This window comes from Equus asinus, chromosome 6 (assembly GCF_041296235.1).
Source record: "Equus asinus isolate D_3611 breed Donkey chromosome 6, EquAss-T2T_v2, whole genome shotgun sequence".
Taxonomy (NCBI): Eukaryota; Metazoa; Chordata; class Mammalia; order Perissodactyla; family Equidae; genus Equus; species Equus asinus.
Genome location: NC_091795.1, coordinates 77,380,234 through 77,399,319, shown reverse-complemented (window position 1 = coordinate 77,399,319; position 19,086 = coordinate 77,380,234). Strand labels below are relative to the sequence as shown.

The following is a 19,086-nucleotide window of genomic DNA, read 5'->3' as shown; positions in this document are numbered from 1 at the left end:
TATGTATCCCTAAACAATATGTTTATAATTTTTTTGAAAACTTGAGAAGTAAAAATAACGTGTCTAACACTACCACCATTAGATGAAGGCTTCTTGGGGTACAGAGTCTCTGGGTGATAGTCAGACCTCATCTTCCCAGAGGGTTGACCAAATCCTTGTAATGGGCTAATTCATGCATAAATGAGTCTTGGAAAACTATAGTCCCGGGCTTACTACAGTCAGGGCATCTGGCAGGACTCTGCAGGTGTTGGCTGTCTGGTGGGAAGTTTCTCCTAAATTCACCATGCCCTCCTTCCACCTCTCAGGAGTAGGTCAAAGCAGAGTACTTATGATACATAAAGTGAGTGTCATCAGCTGATCTGGCAGCCACAGATGGGAAGGAGAGCAGGAATTTTATCAGCACAGCTTCAAGATTAGAATCTGTGGCAGGTTCACCTGGGCATTCTGTTCTTGGCTCAAAAAGATGGTTTGTTTGGCAGCTAGGATTTTGGTGACAAAACTTTGAAAGACTTTCTCTTGAGTCACCCTTCCCCAACTTCGGCTAGATGCCTTCTCTGTTTTGTGCATGACTGTTATCCTGGGATCTCCTTTTATGATCATCTTGGAGATTCCCTTGACCTCTCACATAAGTTGGATCTCTTGTTTCCAAGATTTCAAGTCTCCCTCAGTCTTTGTTTACTCTTTTGTTTTGGCAGAGCCATTTTCCAATAACTTCTTGTAAAAAGATTATATGGGAGGTAACTTTGAGACCTTGTGGGTATGATAGCGTTATTCTGCTGTCCTTACACTTGACTGATAGAGCGACTGGATGGAATAATTTTCTTGAGAATTTTGTAGGCATTGTTCTGTTTTTGTCGTGTTTTTGGTATTGCTACCTAGAAGTCCAAAGTCAATCCAATTTTTGATCCCTTGTATGTGCCCTGTCTTTATCTTTTCTAGAAGTTTTGTAGAATGTCCTTTGTCTCCTTTGTTCTGAAAGTTACAGTGATATGCCTTGGTGATAATGGTTTTCATCCATTATCCTAGCTTTCAGCAGGCTCTGTTAAGGAGGAACGTCATGTCCTTCATTTCAGGGGAATTTTCTTGAATTGTTTTGTTGCTGATTTCCTCCCCTCCAATGATTTGTGTGTGGAACCTCCTGTCTTGGTCCTCTAATATTCTTTCTACTTTCATCTCTTTATCTTCTGCTTGACTTTTTAGGGGACTTCCTCAGCTTTATTTTCTAACTCTTCTGTTGAGTTTTTAACTTTTGCTAAACATTTGCTATGTTTTAAACTTCTAATAGCTCTTTTATTCTCTGAATGTTTCCTTTCTTTGTTTTATTTAAATTTTTTTTTTCCCACAAGAACATGTTATTCTTGTTTACTGGAGGTAGTATTTCCTGTCTTTCTGAAAATGTTAAAGATAATTTTCTTCTCCTTAAATAGTTTGTTTCCTTTAAGTATACTTCTCCCTGTTTTAGTCTCTAATGTGTTGAATTCTTTGCTCAGATGTCTCATTATCCTTTCATAATAAAAAATAAGGGACTTAAAAAGCCAGTTAGAAGCTTGCATGTATGTGAGGCTTATATGAACTTTCAGCTTCACTGTAGGGTGATTTCGGTGGACTGTTTATTAAGGAACCACCAGTGTTTGTATGTTTTCATCTTTCCTCATGGTCTGGTCAGTTCCCTAGAGAAGTGTGCTCCAGTGGTCTGCTTAGTGTTGGTGCTATTCAATACAGTAGCTTCTAGCCACATGCGGCTATTTAAATTTAAATACAATTAAATTAATAATTCAGTTCCTCAGTTGAACTAGCCACATTTCAAGTGCTCAGTAGCCTCATCCAGCAGTTTGCCTACATATTGGATAGCACAGCTATTGAACATCTCCCTCATTGCAGAAAGTTTTACTGGGGAGCAGTGGACTAGGACTAAAATCTTGTCACCAGCCATCTGAGAGCCCAGTGAGGGGAGACTGCCTGGGGTCTCAGCATTCTGGATTCAGTAGGTCTATGGTCAGTTAGTCCCACTGTTCTTAGAGTGGTAACTGTGCCCTAATCTGGGTATCCCCTAGTCCAGAAACCCTGTTTGTTTCCAGAGAAGACAATGGTTTAAACAATATGCTTAACTCTTTCTGTTACTTTTCTTACTCATTATTTACTTGTTGGCCTTTAAATCTTTTACTGGTCCCAGTTCTGAACTTCCCACTGCATTTTCTGGGAATACCCCTGGTTATAGGTTCTTTATCTCACCTCTCTCAGTATAAAGTGTTAGAGACTTGTTGTTAAGAAACCAAGTCCCTTATTTCTTCACTTGTAAATACTACTGATAAAATTAATACCCTAGTTTTGAGGCTTTTGTTAGGATTGGATGAGAATGTTTGTGAAGTGCTTGTTTTAGGACACACTTGACATTGTTAAGGTATATAGCAGGGTCTTTTTAAAACCTCAAATTAACAAATTCTCTATGGTATATCACTTCCCCCACTAAGTTCATGTGAGATAAGTAGAACAGAATAAAGGCCCATTGAGATTAGGATACTGGACAGTTGGCCAGATTATTGCTATCTAAATGATTTGTTTTTTGACACCAGCCTTGGAGTATTCCAATTGCAACTTTGAATTTCAGCAAAATTACAGATTACTTACATGTCATAGATCTTTGGGTTGTTCATGAATAGTTGAATCTGTAGATGTTAAATGTATAAAAACCAAGGGCCTTCTGTAAAGTGCCTGGCAAATATTAGGTGTTCAAAAGGTAGGCCTTTGAGAGAATTTTTCTCAACCTCCTCACCTGTAAGCATCCAGCTTAAGTGATATGGTCATGATCCTGAGGCTGTTGAGTGGTGGAGCTGGATCAGATGCTCCTGGCTCACAGACTTCTCTGATACTAGCATCTGTCAATGCTGACTGGGGTTTTTGCCAACAAGTCCCACGGACTGTCAGTTTTAAAGGGCAGAACTCTTTGCTGGTTAAGCTCTTTGCTGTTAAGGCTTTAATAAAACCAATCTGTATATTAGTTGAGTCCATGCTTATATGTACCATAGCACTTTTAATCCTAAACATAAGTCATATGCCAGGTTTTTCCTATGTGGGGTGACATGCTAAAGGTGTTCTTGACTATACTGGCCTGGATGTGTACACTTTGTCCCTAGGGGCTGTGCCCTTGTGACTTCTTTCAGCTCCCCAGTGTGTACCTACCCTATACTTCATTAATACCCAATGAGTTATAGTCCCCTGCTTAAGCCATGCTATTTCAAGATTTCTGTGACTCTGCATGTTTTGTTTTACTGCCTGGAAAAAAACTGTCTCCTCCCCCAGTCTCTCATACTCTTAAGAGTCTAATGTCTCCTTTAATCCCTTTTAGCAGAGTTCATTTTGCTTTGCTGTGATCTACCCATAACACTTGTTGTATACCTTTGTTATAGTATGTATCACACTGAACTGCAATCATTTCTCAGAACACTTAGCTTCCCTGTTAGACTATGAGAGCAATGCTAGTTAACATTTGAATTGTTACGTGAGTAAACTAAGGAGATTTTATGAAGTATAATATCTTTCTTTCCTGAGCATGGAACTGTAGGTATCCCTAATGGATTCCATTAATCCTTGTCAGGGAATATCCTCCCACATTGTCATACTCCACGAATAATATATGCAACTGAATAAGAAGTCCAGGTGGGCTATGTTTTGGTTCTTGTATTCTCTTTTGCCTTTGTTTGATATTGCTGTCATTTGAATCAGACCTGATTAGACAGCGTGGGCAAGCATCAGAATCAGATGCTTATGAGCCAGGAAGTTAGTGGGGTGAGAGATCTTATTAACTCATTGGAGGGAAAGTGGTCTTACAGGAAAAAATTCTTGGGTTACTTTGAAGTAGGCATAGCTTTTCCAGTTTAGTTTTTTATCTCTGGATCCATTAAACATGGATATGCCATTTTTAAATTATGATTATTTCTTTTCCAAATGGCTTTTTTTGAGAATGCTATCAGTATTATACAAAGAATACACAAAAATACTAAATTGCAGTGTTTGTAATTACTTTTCAATGATCTGGCCTTTGTTTTAAAGGATTTTAAAAGACTAGATGTTTAATTTACTATATTTAACCAAACTTTCCTTGAGCAGAAGCTGGCAACCTCTGTCTTCAGCTCTTCCCAGGTTTTTGTGTGCTATACGATATGTTAGGTACTAGGGAATATTAAGGTAAGAAAGACACTAGGTTTCTTCACTAAGTTCCTGTGGACTTCTGAAATTCAGAATAAGTTTTGCATGAGGTGTTAAAATTTTAGTTTAGAATTGTGACATCTTTATTTTATGGACTAGCTCTTTTAAAGTGTGTTTATGTGTTTAATTACAAAAGTGATACATTCTTGAAAAAGAAGCATAGTGTAGCATCTTAGACTGTGTGTGCACTCAGCCAACAAATTACCTGGATTCAAATGTCAGCTTTACCATTTACTAGCTGTAGAGTCTGGAGCACATTATTTAACCACTTTGTGCCTCAATATTCTTACATCCTCAATATCCTTATATATAAAGTGTAAGGTAATGAAAGTACCTATAGCATGTGAGTATTGGGAGTGTTAAGTTCAGGCATGTGAAATATATGAAACAGTTCCTGGCATACCTAAAAGCTTGATGTATTTTACATATTATTACAGTTGAAATAATCCAGAAATGTAGAATTCTCTAAATCATAAGAGCATAGTGACTATTCTGTCAGATTTTATCTCACATAGCATAATCTTTTAAATTGATTTTTTATCCTACATACAGTAAAAATAACTTTTTTATGTACGCTTTGTGAATTTCAACAAACGCATAGTCTTGTAACCATCACTGTGATCAAGAAACAGAAGTTTCCTCAACTGCCAAAGCCTCCCCTGTGCTGCCCCTTCCTGGTTAACCCTCTCCCCTCCCCCACCTTTGGCAACCACTGATCTGGTTCCTCCTCCTGTAGTTTTGCCTTTTCTAGAATGTCATATAAATAAAATCATATAGTAAAAAAGAAATCATACGTTTTGGGTCTGGCTTCCCTTACTCAGCATAGTGCATTTGAGATTAACTCAGGATGTTGCATGTGTCAGTAGTTTGTCTTTATTGCTGAGTACTGTTCCAGTCTATGGGTATAGTACAGTTTGTTTATCCAATTACCCCTGACTGACATTTGGGTTGTTTCTAGTTTTTGGCAAATATAAGTAATGATGCCATAAACAATCATGTACAGGTTTTTGTGTCAACAGAAGTTGTTTTTTGTCCTGGATATTCAGTAGTGGGATTGCTGGGTTATATGGTGCGTGCACGTTTAACATTTTAAGAACCCAGCAAACTGTTTTCCAGAGTGGCCATACCATTTTGCATTTTCACCAGCAATGTGCTTGAGTTCTGATTGCTTTGCATCCTTGTCAGCACTTGGTATTGCCGGTTTTTTTATTTTTAAAATTTTAGCTATTCTAAATAAGTATATAGCCAGCATAATTCATAACCATAATTCTTAAATCAAACTCTTGAGACTTGGAAGAAGGTATGTAGAATGGGACTAGATTAAATGCAGAGCCAGGGAGGAGCTCATAAGGAGGAGATGGAGAGACCATTAGATTTGTGAGAGCTTGGTATGTCTATCTTATTCACTGTTGTATCCCAAATTGACTAGCACACTGCCTGGCACACAGTAGGAATCTCTTTGTATATTTATTGAATCATTCAACAAATGATTGAGAGATTAGGGAATAAACCTACCCTAGGTTGGAAAAGTAATTCTAGATTAGGCTTGGTCTGAGTAATCCCAGTATATTCATGTGACACGTCCCTTTATGTCTGTTTAAGTCTGTGTTTAAATACATGTTTAAAAGTTAATTCAGTTCTGTGATTCCCAGCAGTTTTGCAGGAAGAAGCAGAAGGCAGAAAAGACTTGATGTCCTAACTGGTTATGTGGATTTATGAAAGTCTTCTTAACTCTTCTGGTCCTCAGCTTCATCACTGTAAAATGAAAAGCTTTTTTTAAAATTTTTAAATTTTTTTTTTTTTAGGAAGATTAACCCTGAGCTACCATCTGCCACCAATCCTCTTCTTTTTTTGCTGAGGAAGATTGGCCCTGAGCAAACATCGGTGCCCATCTTCCTCTATTTTGTATGTGGGGCGCCTGCCACAGCATTGGCTTGATAAGCAGTACATTGGTCCACACCTGGGATCTGAACTGGCGAACCCCGGACCACCAAAGTAGAACTTGCGAACTTAACCGCTACATCACCAGGCTGGCCCCTAAGATGAAAAGATTTTATTAGATTCTATCTAAGCTCCTTTAACTATATATATTTTTTTGTAATCATATCAAATGTGAAATAGTTTAGTAAGTGAGGAAGAGACATGCCAAAGCCTTCGATGGGGAAGGGTGGGCGGCAGGTATATATGGCTACAATGTGAAGTGCGGCTCCTCAGGGAGTTTAGGGGTGCGTGTCTAAACACAGAGCTAGCTGATGGCTAATAAGACAGAAACAAACAGTGGATAGCAAAAGGTAGTTGCAGGGTTTACCAATAGAGTAGCACTATTGCAAAATTTTTTTTCCCCCAATTAAGAAAAGCTTTAAATTAAATTAAAGACTGGAGAGAAGCTGCCTGTAGTGTCTTTTAATGCGAAGAGGAGGACCTGAGCCTCAGAGAAAGCAAAGCTGAGGGTGTAGAAACAGAAACCATTCTGGGCCCTGTGTGAATTTTAACTGTTGGGCCACAACTTTCCATTGGTCTTTTTCTCTGCCCTCACTCCCCCACCCCCTCACCCCACGTCTTAGAAGTTCAGATCTAGAGTTTAGCAAAAAGCCAGTTCTTAGCAGATATTTATTCCTTTTGTACTTGAAGGATTTTGTACATGCCCTGTCAAGTTATCAGTAGATATTTAAAAATATGCTCAGTACCCAGATAAACCTGATTCTGTTTTAAGGGTTTTGACCTGTTTTGTTGTTTGTCTAACATTTCATAAAGCATGATGACGTTTGAAATTTTGTATCTGTTTCCTGTTGTGATTCTTCTTTTTTTTTGTTTTTTTTTTTGAGGAAGATTAGCCCTGAGCTAACTGCTGCCAATTATTCTCTTTTTGCTGAGGAAGACTGGCCCTGACTCACATCCGTGCCCATCTTCCTCTACTTTATATGTGGGACACCTACCACAGCATGGCTTGCCAAGCGGGATCCAAACTGGCGAACCCCCGGCCACTGAAGCGGAACGTGCATGCTTAACTGCTGCGCCACCGGGCCGGCCCCTCTGATTCTTTTTAAATATTCAGAGGTCTTGATTACTGGAATACCTTCTTTAATAAATACATTTTAAGGCCATTATTGTTTTCATAGTTTTAATATTTCCAACAGTTTTGTTATTCTGAGGCAAACCATATTTTTGCTCTAATATATTTGAGGTTGTAAAATCAAATGTTTCATTATTCATTTTAGACTGTAGAGCACCAATATTATCTTCTTCTGGTTATGAGGACCCCCAAAAGTAAACCTTTGGCAAATAGTTTAGGAAAGTGAGTGAGGAGTCTGACTTCTCTTTAACTTTTCAGCTCATAAAGAGCCAGTTTAAGACCAAATGGCCAAAGACATTACTTTCAGATTCTAATGTAGAGAATTAACATTTTTAGATTTTTAAAAAATTTTATAGTGCACTCTGTAAAATTGCCCTCACTTTTAGGCATAGTTACCCTTAGGAAACTGCTCTGGAGTTCTTAGTCCATTAAGTCTAAAAAAACTCTGGAATATTTTAAGATTTTGTGCTGGATTACATCCTGGAAAAGAAAATATACAGTTTTATGTTAATAGTAATAACCAGATAAAAAACAAAGGCTTCTTACCCTAGGTAGCTTTTTTTTTGGAGATCAGACGTTTACTCTGTCGAAGAGTATCAATTTCTGATGTACTGACAACTTGTTAGGCCTGTAGGACGTGTAGGAGGGTCACCTCTATAGTATTCGAGCTCTCATACCCTTTATCAGAGCCTCTTCTGTGGCCCTGTAATTAAATATTATTTTATGCATCATTTTGAAATTGTATTTGGGCAGGGCAGTTAAATGTACAGTAACAAAATATATCCGTTTTTTTATATCTTTCAGAATCATGGTGTCATGGAAAGGGATTTACTTTATACTCACACTGTTTTGGGGAAGCTTTTTTGGAAGCATTTTCATGCTGGGTCCCTTTTTACCTTTGATGTTTATAAACCCATCTTGGTATCGCTGGATCAACAACCGCCTTGTGGCAACCTGGCTCACACTTCCGGTGGTAAGTTACACACCAGAGAAGGAGACTGTCTGTACCAAAGTAGCCCAACCTATTGATTTTTATTTTGTTAGTTGGATTTGATCAAATGTTAGAAGAAACATTGAAGTCCTTCCTGTTACGTAAGGACACATTAGAATTGAGAGAGGGAAATACAGAAACTAGAGAGAAATAGAAATAATTCATGTCCTTGAAGTAAAATATCTAATTAAGAGCTATATTCCAAAGTTGACTTTCTTCCATATTCTTCACAAATTTTCTTTTTCATTTCCCTTCACTGAGGTATTATTTACATATAGTAAAATATACAAATCTAGAGAGATTGAAGAATTTTAACATTAATTTTATTTTGTGTTTCCATTTATTTTACAAAACAATGACAAAAATGGATTCAGATGGCAAACTTTTTTTAAACTTGTGACAATGATGTGATTGATTGAATTCTTCTCAGTAACCGCAGAATTTAGGAATAAAGTGATTTCCTATCTGTGGGCTAGGTTAACAACATTTGCAAGTTAGATGTGCATACAAAATGAGCAATAGCTTCTTGGAACAGCCAGGTATTCTCTGTAAGATCAGTGCATACTACTCTGAGCACATCTCTCTGATCCTGAGCTGGCAAGTTCCTGTAGGATTCCAGTCCAGACTCCTTCCTTGTCTGGGACTCTCTGTTGCTGCTAATCAGCAGTGCCTTCTCCAAAAAGTGGAGTGATGTGCATGCAGCTGCCTTTACCTTGAATAGCTGTATTTCCCGAGAGTGTTCTGTGCCTTCTTTTTCCTGAGCAACACCTAGAACTTGTTGACCTGTTATGGTGGAGGTGATGACTATAATACCTGAAAGGAAAACAAGAAGGGAATCCTCTTCCTTCAATTGTTGAAGGAAATTAAGTTGTCTGTTTCTCCTCAGGCAGATTGCCATTGTTATGTTTCTAGAGAGGAAAGTACTGTGCTAATGCTATAGACCCTTCAGGTGGAGGTCAATTGGGAAATATTTCCTGAAACAGTGGTGAGTGTTCCTACCTTGATGGAGTAGAAGTTTCTTAAAATTTCTGTAAATTGAATTTCGATAAATCATTTACAGTACACCCTGTTTTTCATATTTTAAAAAGGAATCCTGTGATGAATAATTTTACAAATTGCATTCATATTGTCTACAAGGTTAATTTGTTTTTAAATTTTTATTCAGATGTCTGTTTTATGAAATGTGGTATACTGTTAGACTAAAAGTAGTCCCCTCTCTCTCTCTCTCCCTATGCCCTCTTCCTCTTTCCTTCCCCTTTTCTTTTCTGTATTTCCACTTAAAGTTATCTGATCTACAGGCACAAAGAAAGGGACGATAGCATACTGGTGGATAATAAATAACTGTGCTTTGGTTGCATATTTAATTCAGATATAAGGAGAAAAATTTGAAGGTTTCATTAAAAGCAAAAATCAAAGTAAAATCCCAAGGGTAATGATGGTCATAGCTGTTGAGAACTTAGGTGGCAGATATTGTGCTAAGTGCTTTGGGAGGATGGCTTCATTTCAGGTGCCACCATTGTCCCCATCTTACAGAAGAGGAAATAGGAACTTTGAGAAATTAAATAATTTTCTCAAGGTCATGTGCATAAGCAAATTATTTAAGCACAGCTGAGGTTAAACCTAGATTGTCTTCTGCTTTTAGACCCTTAGGTGGTAGGAAAACCTTCAGGGATTGATTCCCATTGGTAACAAGTTCATTCATGATTGGTTCTAAAGAAGAAGGTTTGCAATTCTTTCAAGCCGGGGAATGCCTGACTTGAGAAAAAACCTATCTGAGAAAGTGGTAACTAGTAATAAAATCAGTCTCTATTTTAAGTAACTAAAATAAAATCAGTAATAAAATCAGTAGTGTGATGATTTCCTCACAGTGGAAGACAAAAGTTGGCAAGAAACAGTCATAGAAAGCCTTCTCATTTGCTAGAGAGCCAAAGACACAGATTGCTGAGATACCTGGAACAAGGTACATATTAATAAATAATTGTTGAGTGAATAGACAAACACAAAGAAGTTTCAAGGTCACACTGCCCAAACTTTGGTATCAGGGTTGTGCTGGCTTCATAAAAGTAGTTGTGCAAATGTTTCCCCCTCTTCTGTTTTTTGAAAGACAATTTTATGTATAATAAAAAGAAAGTATGTAAATATATATATGTTTTTGTTCATGGCTTAGGGATTACATAATATATCTTTAGTGTACTTAGAGTTGATATTTACCTACCTCATATAAAGGGTAAGACCGTTGTAACAGTGTAGTGCATTTATTCTCACATCCTTTGTGCCGCTGTTGTCATAGTACATCTACTTAAATAATAAACTTCATAATACAGAGTCAACTTTTTGCTTTAAATGGTTACTTTTAAAGAAATGAGAAGAAGAAAAATATGGTCTTTTATTTATCTAAATATTTTCCATTTATACTGTTCTTTATTCTTCCTGTATATTAGAGTTTCCATCTAGTGTCATTTTCCTTCAGCCTAAACAACTACTTAAGCTCTTCTTCTAGTGAGGGATCTTGCAGATGAGTTCTGTTTTCATTTATCGATGCAAATAATCCATAATCAATCTATAAATCAAAATTGGGGTGAATTGGGAGCCAGCGCCGTGGTTAAGTTCGTGTGCTTTGCTTTGGCGGCCCAGGGTTTCGCCTGTTTGGATCCTGGGTGTGGACATGGCACCGCTCATCAGGCCATGCTGAGGAGGTTTTCCACATAGCACAGCCAGAAGGACCTGCAACTAGAATATACAACTATGTACTAGGGGGGTGCCTAGGGGAGAAGAAAGAAAAGAAAAAGATTGGCACCTGAGCTAACATCTGTTACCAATCTTTTAAAAACAAAAATTAGGGTGAGTTTATTATGAGCCATGTCTGAGGACTATAGCCCGAGTGCTTCCTTCCCCATGGAAGGAAGGGCACCAAAGACATGGGGTGTACAGAGTGGTTATATACTGTCTTGGAACAAAGAGCATGCATCACATATAACAGGAATATCTCTTTTACTAGTCATGAGATGCTTAGCTGGCACAGCAGCTTGGTGGTCAGCAGGTCAGCGGTCACAAGGTGAGCACAGTAGGTCAGTAATAATTAATCCTTAGTTTCCAGGAAGAGATGCTTATCCTTAAAGAAATGCCCATATGGGAGGAAGCTACATCCTATCTTTAAGGGCATCATTCTTGTCTTTGGGACATAGTAAATGTTTAAAGCAGATGTAGAATGCATGCTCAACAGGCCACGTCAGGCCCTTTTGGAAAAACAAGGTCAGGTCGATTTAGTTTTACACCAAATGTCTTCCTCATATACTCCAGTATATCCTATTGCTTTTCATTTACTTGTCACATTTAATTGAAGATTTCTTTATTTTGCCTTCATTTTTCAAGGATAGTGTTGCTGATTATAAAATTTCTGGGATGACATTTTTTTCATTCTAGTGTCTTATGGTCTCCATTGTTTTTGATGAAAAGCCATCGTACAATTTTTTTTTTTTTTTAAAGATTGGTACCTGTGCTAACAACTGTTGCCAATCTTCCTTTTTTTTTTTTTCTGCTTTATCTCCCCAACCGCCCCCCTGTACACAGTTGTATATCTTAGTTGCAGGTCCTTCTAGTTGTGGGATGTGGGACGCCACCTCAATGTGGCCTGATGAGTGGTGCCATGTCTGCGCCCAGGATCCGAACCCTGGGCCGCCACAGCGGAGTGCACGAACTTAACCACTCGGCCACGGAGCTGGCCCCTATCATACAATATTGTTGCTTCCCTTTATGCACTGTGTCATATTTCTATGGCTGTTTTCAAGATTTCTCTTTGTTTTTTAGCAGTTTAATTATGATATGCCTGGGTATAGTTTTCTTTATATTTATTTTGCTGTGTTTCATTGGGCTTCTTAGATCTATAGCTTTGTTTTTTCCAAATTAGGAAATTCTGGGCCATTATTTGTTCACATACTTTTTTCTTCCACATTCACTTTCTCCTCTTCTTTTGGGACTACAATTATATGTATGTTAGGTTGCTTATGTTGTCACACAGGTCACCAAGTTCACTGACCCTTTTTTTTTTTTGCCATCTCTAATCTGCTTTTTTGTTTATACAGTGCATTTAAAATACTGCACTTTTAAGTTCTAGAATTTATGTTGGGTTCTTTATTTGTTTATTTCTTTTTTGAGATTCCTCATCTATTTATTGTTATGAGCGTGTTTTCTTTTCAGTCAGGTGGGTGGTAAGTCTAGTGCTGTTCGCTCTGTCAGGGCTGGAAGCAGCACTTACCCTCCTTACTCTTTTTTTCCTCCCCTGTAGCATGTACTTTGCACTGAGTATTTGTACGATTCCTACATTATTGGTATGGATCCTCCTTATTCTTTTAGGCAAAATTTCTTTTTCCTTCCTTAATAGAAGGGTGTTTTGTTTTGTAACTTGTGTTTATTGCAAAAGTAGGATCCCTGACCATTCATCCAGCAACTATTTATTAAGTGTCCACCATGTGCCAAGCATTTTGCTAGGATGTAGTGATGAACAGGACAGATATGACCTCTGTCCTTGAAGAGATAATAGTCTCCTACCTTAACTGTCTTCCTTAGTTTTAGATTTACACAGCTTGACTAGTTTCTTTTCTGACTTTCATTTGCCTGAAAGACTTCCCAGGCAAATGAAAAATCTAACCTTTTAGAGTTAGATTTTTAAATCAGCTTTAAAGTTGTGAAGTCCAGTGTTTCATTGCAGACCTCAAAACTACCATTTAATATAAAATATTCATTTTGTGGTATTGCTTTAACTGCTATCACTAGCTCATTTACAAAGTGATTATTTCTCCATAAAATATCATATTTATGTTAAATATGTTGTTCACTTCACATAAAATTAACCATCATAAGTAGATATTTCTAAAAAGTCAACACACTGTCTAAATGTTAAATAATTCCATTTATAGTCATTATAAAACCAGTTAAAGTTTTCACTTTTTCAAGTCATTTACATGACTCGTTTTAGATTTTCATTTCATCATCTGTAAAATAAGGAAATTGAAATAGATTATCTTTTGAGATTCATTCCAGGTTCAGCTTTGTATATCTGATTCTAAAGCAAACATTTAGAGGTAAATGATTTTTTGGCAATAGTCATATATTGCTACTGTGCTTCATTTTCTTTAATGTGTCATCAATTTTCCATAGTATATAATCTTTTGATTAGGAATCATGTGTTTTTGGCTGAACCTCTCTGTCAAAACCTTAAGAGTTTTGAAAATTTTCTTGTAGTTACTACATTGTAGAAATCGTTGCAATTGTAATGTGTTACAGTGTCCAATCAATTTCAGTTTTTTGGAGAGCTGGTATAAGCAGAGTGCTTATTGGCACAGGCATGGAGACAGACATTTGGTTTCGTGATTGGTCTTACCACTTTCTAGTCATTTGAACTTGGCTAAGCTACTTGGCCTCTCTAAATTTGTCTTTCTTCATCTGTAGAAAAGGAAGCTCTAATACTTCCTACCTACCTCAGAGTTATGATGATGACTAAATGAGATAATGAACATAGCCTTTGTAAAGTATACAGTAAATGTTTGCTACTATATTAGTTTTAGAGGGCAGACTAAAGTACACTATCAGAAAATTCAAAATATAGTAGCCTGAATAAAATAGAATTTTATGCGTCCTCAGGTCCAGGTTGTCAGGGTAGCTATACTCCCTGATGTCATTCAAGGACTCAGATTCCTTCCAGTCTTCTATATGGTCAAGACTGGTCACTACCAGTTCTTTGTCCCACTCTATAGGAAGTGGGGAGGGGTGGAAGTCCAGAGCAAGAACTTTCTCTTTAGACCAGTGAGTTCTAAGATGCACATAAATTCTTTTGCTCCCCCCATTGGTGAAAACAGCTAAAAGCTGTAATAAAATCTGGGAAATGTAGTCTTTTTCTTCTGAGTAGCCCTGTCCACAATTAAAATCTATTACTCTGGAAGAAATGCTGGATTTTCCTGGACTTATTACTGGACAAATTCTGCCATAGCTTCTTTTACTGCTACTACTACTAGTACAATTACTGTTATAGCAGAATTGCATCATGTATCTAATTACCTTATACATCTTCAATTACGTGCACTAGCATGGAGGAGGGAAGAGTGGAGAGAGAGGAATTTTTTAAATGTAGGGTGCCCCTCTATCCCCAACTTCATGTGAGATGCAACGGGGAATGCTGAGTATGATTCTTGTGTTTAAAACAACATGCAAACCAATCACTTCATCTGATGGTCAGCTGGAGAAATCTGGTCCAACACTCAGATAAAACTGGCTGAGCAGGACTTACTGATAGTGTGCGGGTCTCTCGTGAGGCACCTTCCTCTGAGATTTTTGGGGGTAACTTCAGCTGTTCCTGACTTTTGGCTTATTACCTGACTTGAGAACTTCACACATAGGCAAGAGTCAGTGACCACTGTAGTCTTAAATTGGTATGTATTTGAGAAAACTTCATGTTACCTAGCCTGTTTAACTCACTGCTGTGCTCACTAGTAACAGCATATCAGGCAGAGAGTCTTTCGGTTAAAAAATTTATTAAAGTCAAATCCCTTAAAGCTAGTATACAGAAAATCAATGTTCTGGTTTTGAGATAGTGACCATCTCTGCTTAAAGAAATGGAGAAACATCATTGGTGTGTCTTTTATGACCTTATTTCAAACGTTTACAAGGTACTAAAGGAATTTTTATTTTGAAGCAAATAGTAGAATACGTCATTTTTTATTCAGAAGCAGTTTAGTCTTTTCTCTCCTATAGGAGTACTTTATTTTAAGCAATTCCAAACAGTTAAACATAATTTTTCACTAAAAATAAATTAGGGTATGGGCTGGCCTTGTGGCCTAGTGGTTAAGTTCGGCATACTCCGCTTTGGCAGCTCAGGTTTGGATCCTGGGTGCAGACCTATGCCACTTGGTGGCCATGCTCTGGCCGTGACCCACGTAACAGAATAGAGGAAGATTGGCACAGATGTTAGCTCAGGGCAAATCTTCCTCAGCAAAACAAAAAAAAATTAGGGTGAATGCACTTAGACTAATTATTGGTCACAGAAGCAATCACAAAATGATCTTCTCTTTTGTAAGTTTCTCCTGTGCGATAAAATGATTTCATTGGCAAGATTTTTCTTGTCTTACTATTTTTAAGGAGTACATTTTCTGTGCTAAATGAGGTACTCCAATAAAATCTTTTAGAATCTTAGAGTTAGATGAGACTTAGAGGTCATCTAGTCTAACCTACCTGTGTGTGTAAGAATCCCTTCTAGAACAGTCTATGGAGTGACCAGTCTCTCTTGGAACATTTCTATAATGGGAAGTGGATGTCTGTTCATTTCATTTTTGAATAGTTCTATTCAATATAGTACTGTTAGGATCAAACTTGGCACATGCCCAGAGCAGTTTTTGCTTTTTAAAATTCTGAGTCTTTCTAACAGTCTGATTGTTAGCTAATTACCTGGGATTATGAAAATTACTTGGAGTTCTGTCCTTTCACCATAAATCATGACTTAGGAATTTAGAGGTTGTTTTCTAACTCCCAACCCAGGACACAAGTTTCTTCCATGGCCTGCTGATTCCATTCTAGTCCTAGAACAAAGCAGGTGTTCAGCAAACACAGATTAATGAATACAGTTTCTGTCTAGACTGCTGCTCTTAAGAAAGGGCGTGCTCATTGTTTGATGAATGGCTTGGGATTGCAAGGCCTTAAACAGCTAAGGATTTGAGGAGCTGGGCCTAAGCTGAGTCTGAAAAGCTAAAGCAGACTTGGAGATGAGGAATGTCTTAGAGTTGTTCTTACTTCAGACTGAATAAAGATCCACTGAAATGACAAATGAGAGCTTAAGGCCTGATGGCAAAACTGATTGTCTGTGATCATGAGGGGACGCTCTCATCTTAGTGTTTTCATATACCAAGGAACACCTGGAGGCAGTAAATAGTGGTAAATAAAGACACCCTCAGAAATTGCTTCTGTATTTGTAATTCTGGGAGAAATCTTCATTCAGTTAGGTAACAGTCGTGAGAATTGTGGCTTTTCGTTCGATATAAGAAATAAAGCATTATAAAATTTTATAAGATTAGTTTCTTAGTGCCGAAATGGTTTCCTTTTATACTAGAAATAGAACAAATGTGAGAAATATGCGAATATTGTCTTTTTTTTTTTTTCAAGTTTTTAATCTAGATTATTTGAATTCTGGAGTTCTTTATAGACATTACAACTCTATCTCTGTGTAGTGTTTTTGTTATTATGCCTTTGCAGGAGCTGTAAATAACCTTGACTAGATATATCTTGTCTGGTGTTAAAAATGATTCATATGAGCTTGAGATCTAGGCTGCCAAAAGGTTGTATATAACTTTTAGGCACATTCCGATAGAGTTCTGGATGCCATATGATATGCTCCTGAACAAGCAGTCTGAGATTTTTTATTTTGACATTTTCCATAATGAAAAGCAAAAGCTTGTTTTGGAATCTATAGAAAACATGTATTAGAAATTGCACGTGAAAGGTTAGAGTTCAGGTTTGGGATTTATAGGCTTAAGATTTTTAACTCTTTTCTGTAATATAACGTAAAATTAATAGTCAAGGTCCTCTTTCTGCCAGTTAAGAAAAGGGCATCCTGCATTTTCGTTCTTTGCAAATACTGAAAAGTATATCGTATTTGGGAAGCAGAGTGGAGCTAATCCAAGTTAACCTTGGATGGCGACTTCACACATATACACTGGGCCAAGACTTAGTATTCAGTGATTCGTTTTCATGATTGATGGCCTTTTACGCTTACAAGTAGAAAAAGAGATATTTCTTGCTATGGGTCCAAGCCTAGAGAACTCTGCCATGATCTCCTCCATCATGAAATCTTCCACATATGGACTTAACTTCCCAGAGATTTCGGAGTGGGAGTTTATAATTATTTGAGTGGTTATGGACCCTTATGAAAATCTGATGAAAACTACTGGCATTTTGCCTGGCAAAGTGCCAGTGTATACATTCACGTATCTTTGTATACAATTTCAAGAGGGGTTCATGTTTATGGTCCTCTTGAAGGCCGTCTTTTCTAGGGCTTGATAAATGCCGGGTTACATACTCATTCCCTAAAATGAATCTCAGCCCTGGGAGAGAAACTCAATGAGGACCTGTAAGTTCTCTGTAGCTACGTTAGCCCGAAGGATCTTGTTTTACCTTGTTAAGATGGTTAACACTCTGACCCTGTAAGACTTTAGACATGTAACATTTCTAACTCCCTTTTTTCTTTAGCTAATATTCTTTTTAACTCCTATTTATTCTTATGTTTTTGACATCCTATTCTTTTGTACCATATTCTTTTAAAAAAATAGTATTTTGTGAAATATGACAAACATACTGAAAAGTTAATAAATGCACACTTTATTGAATAATTTTAAAGTGTAATTATCAACCAGGTCAAGAAATAGAATATTGCCAGCCCTCCAGCACGCTACCCAGTTTCCCAGTCACAACGCCCTCCTGTTTGGTAGAAGTAGCCACTAACCTGGCTTGTAAGATACGTTAGTTCCTTGCTGGTCTTTATAATTTTACTACCTATGTATTTACCTCTAAAATATCTTACTGTATATATTCTTTTTTATTTGTTTTGCTTCTCTCAACATTGTGCTTGTGTGTTATCCATGTTGCTATAGATACCTGTAGTTCATTTATTTTCATTGTTGTGTTATGGTGCATTGTGTGACTGTACCACCATTTGTTTGTTTGATATGCTTTGATCAAGGTTTTCATGATGCTGCCAAAGAGAACTTTTGATTTTCTTATGTTTTTCCTGGCTTGGGCCAGTTTTCTCTCCATTAATAGTGAAGTCAAATATTAACTAGTAGATTTGTTACATGCAAATTATTTGGAAATTTAAATAGGGATTGAAATCAGTGATCCAGGTGTCTTATTATCTGTTATTGTTCTTTCAAGAACCGCCATCTGTAATTTGCTTTTCTTCTAGATATTTCATATATATTATATGCCTGACTGTCAGAGAAGTTAATTAAACAACTTCAGCAAATATTTGAGCATCTGTTCGATGAGCTAGACACTTTTAGGTGCTAGGGCTGCAGCACTTTAGTAAACATGTAGTTATTTCATTATTTATATGTTGTTAAGATACACAGATACATATATTTGTTTTAAAAAGATCATACTGCAGAAAGGTGTAAAATGAAAAGTTTGACTTTCTGTTCCCTGAGCCCTATACTTAGTGTTAAGTTTCTTGACTATTCTTTCTATAAAAGAATGTGTTTATCTTACATATCTATAGCTTAAAATATTACACAGTGGGATTTTCTTGTAAGCCTTTTGCACTTTTTTCTTTTAATAATTTATCTTGAAGATTTCAATGAAAGTTAGCTTTTTTTCCCCTTTCTTTTTGGTGAGGAAGATTGGCCCTGAGCTAACATCTCTTGCTTCCTCTTTTTGTTTGAAGAAGAGTGTCGCTGAGCTAACATCTGTGCCAATCTTCCTCTGTTTTATGTGGGACACCACCACAGCATGGCTTGACAGGCAGTGCTGGGTTTGTGCCTGGGATCCGAACCTCTGAACCCCCGGCCACTGAAGCAGAGCATGCAAACCCAACCACCATGCCACTGGGCAGGCTCAAAAGTTAGCATTTTTAAATTGGGAAACTGCCAGAAACTTAGTAGTAGAATTAAAAATAGAAACAGTGCCTTCGTATTCTCAGTCTTCCAGATTAACATATTTTTCCTGATTTATTGTAGAAGCAAGAATCAGAGGAAACACTATGCCTTTGATTTATTAGAAATCAGAAAACTTATTTTTAGGACATGATAAAATCTACCTATGGGAAATCATAACTTTAAAT

The 19,086-nt window shown here is 37.2% G+C and overlaps 1 protein-coding gene across 10 annotated transcripts in view; it reads left to right on the top strand.

The window, feature by feature from the left end:
• LCLAT1 (lysocardiolipin acyltransferase 1) overlaps positions 1–19,086 on the top strand; it is a 192,348-nt gene that overhangs the window by 63,103 nt on the left and 110,159 nt on the right. For 8 of the 10 annotated variants that reach the window (XM_070512343.1, XM_014866450.3, XM_014866448.3 and 5 more), the window contains one exon: positions 8,084–8,252. The exons of the other annotated variants lie outside the window; for them this stretch is intronic. In XM_070512343.1, the coding sequence (XP_070368444.1) occupies positions 8,088–8,252 (165 nt within the window). In that variant the 5' untranslated portion in view covers positions 8,084–8,087. The remainder of the gene's footprint in view (positions 1–8,083; positions 8,253–19,086) is intronic. 10 annotated transcript variants of the gene reach the window in all.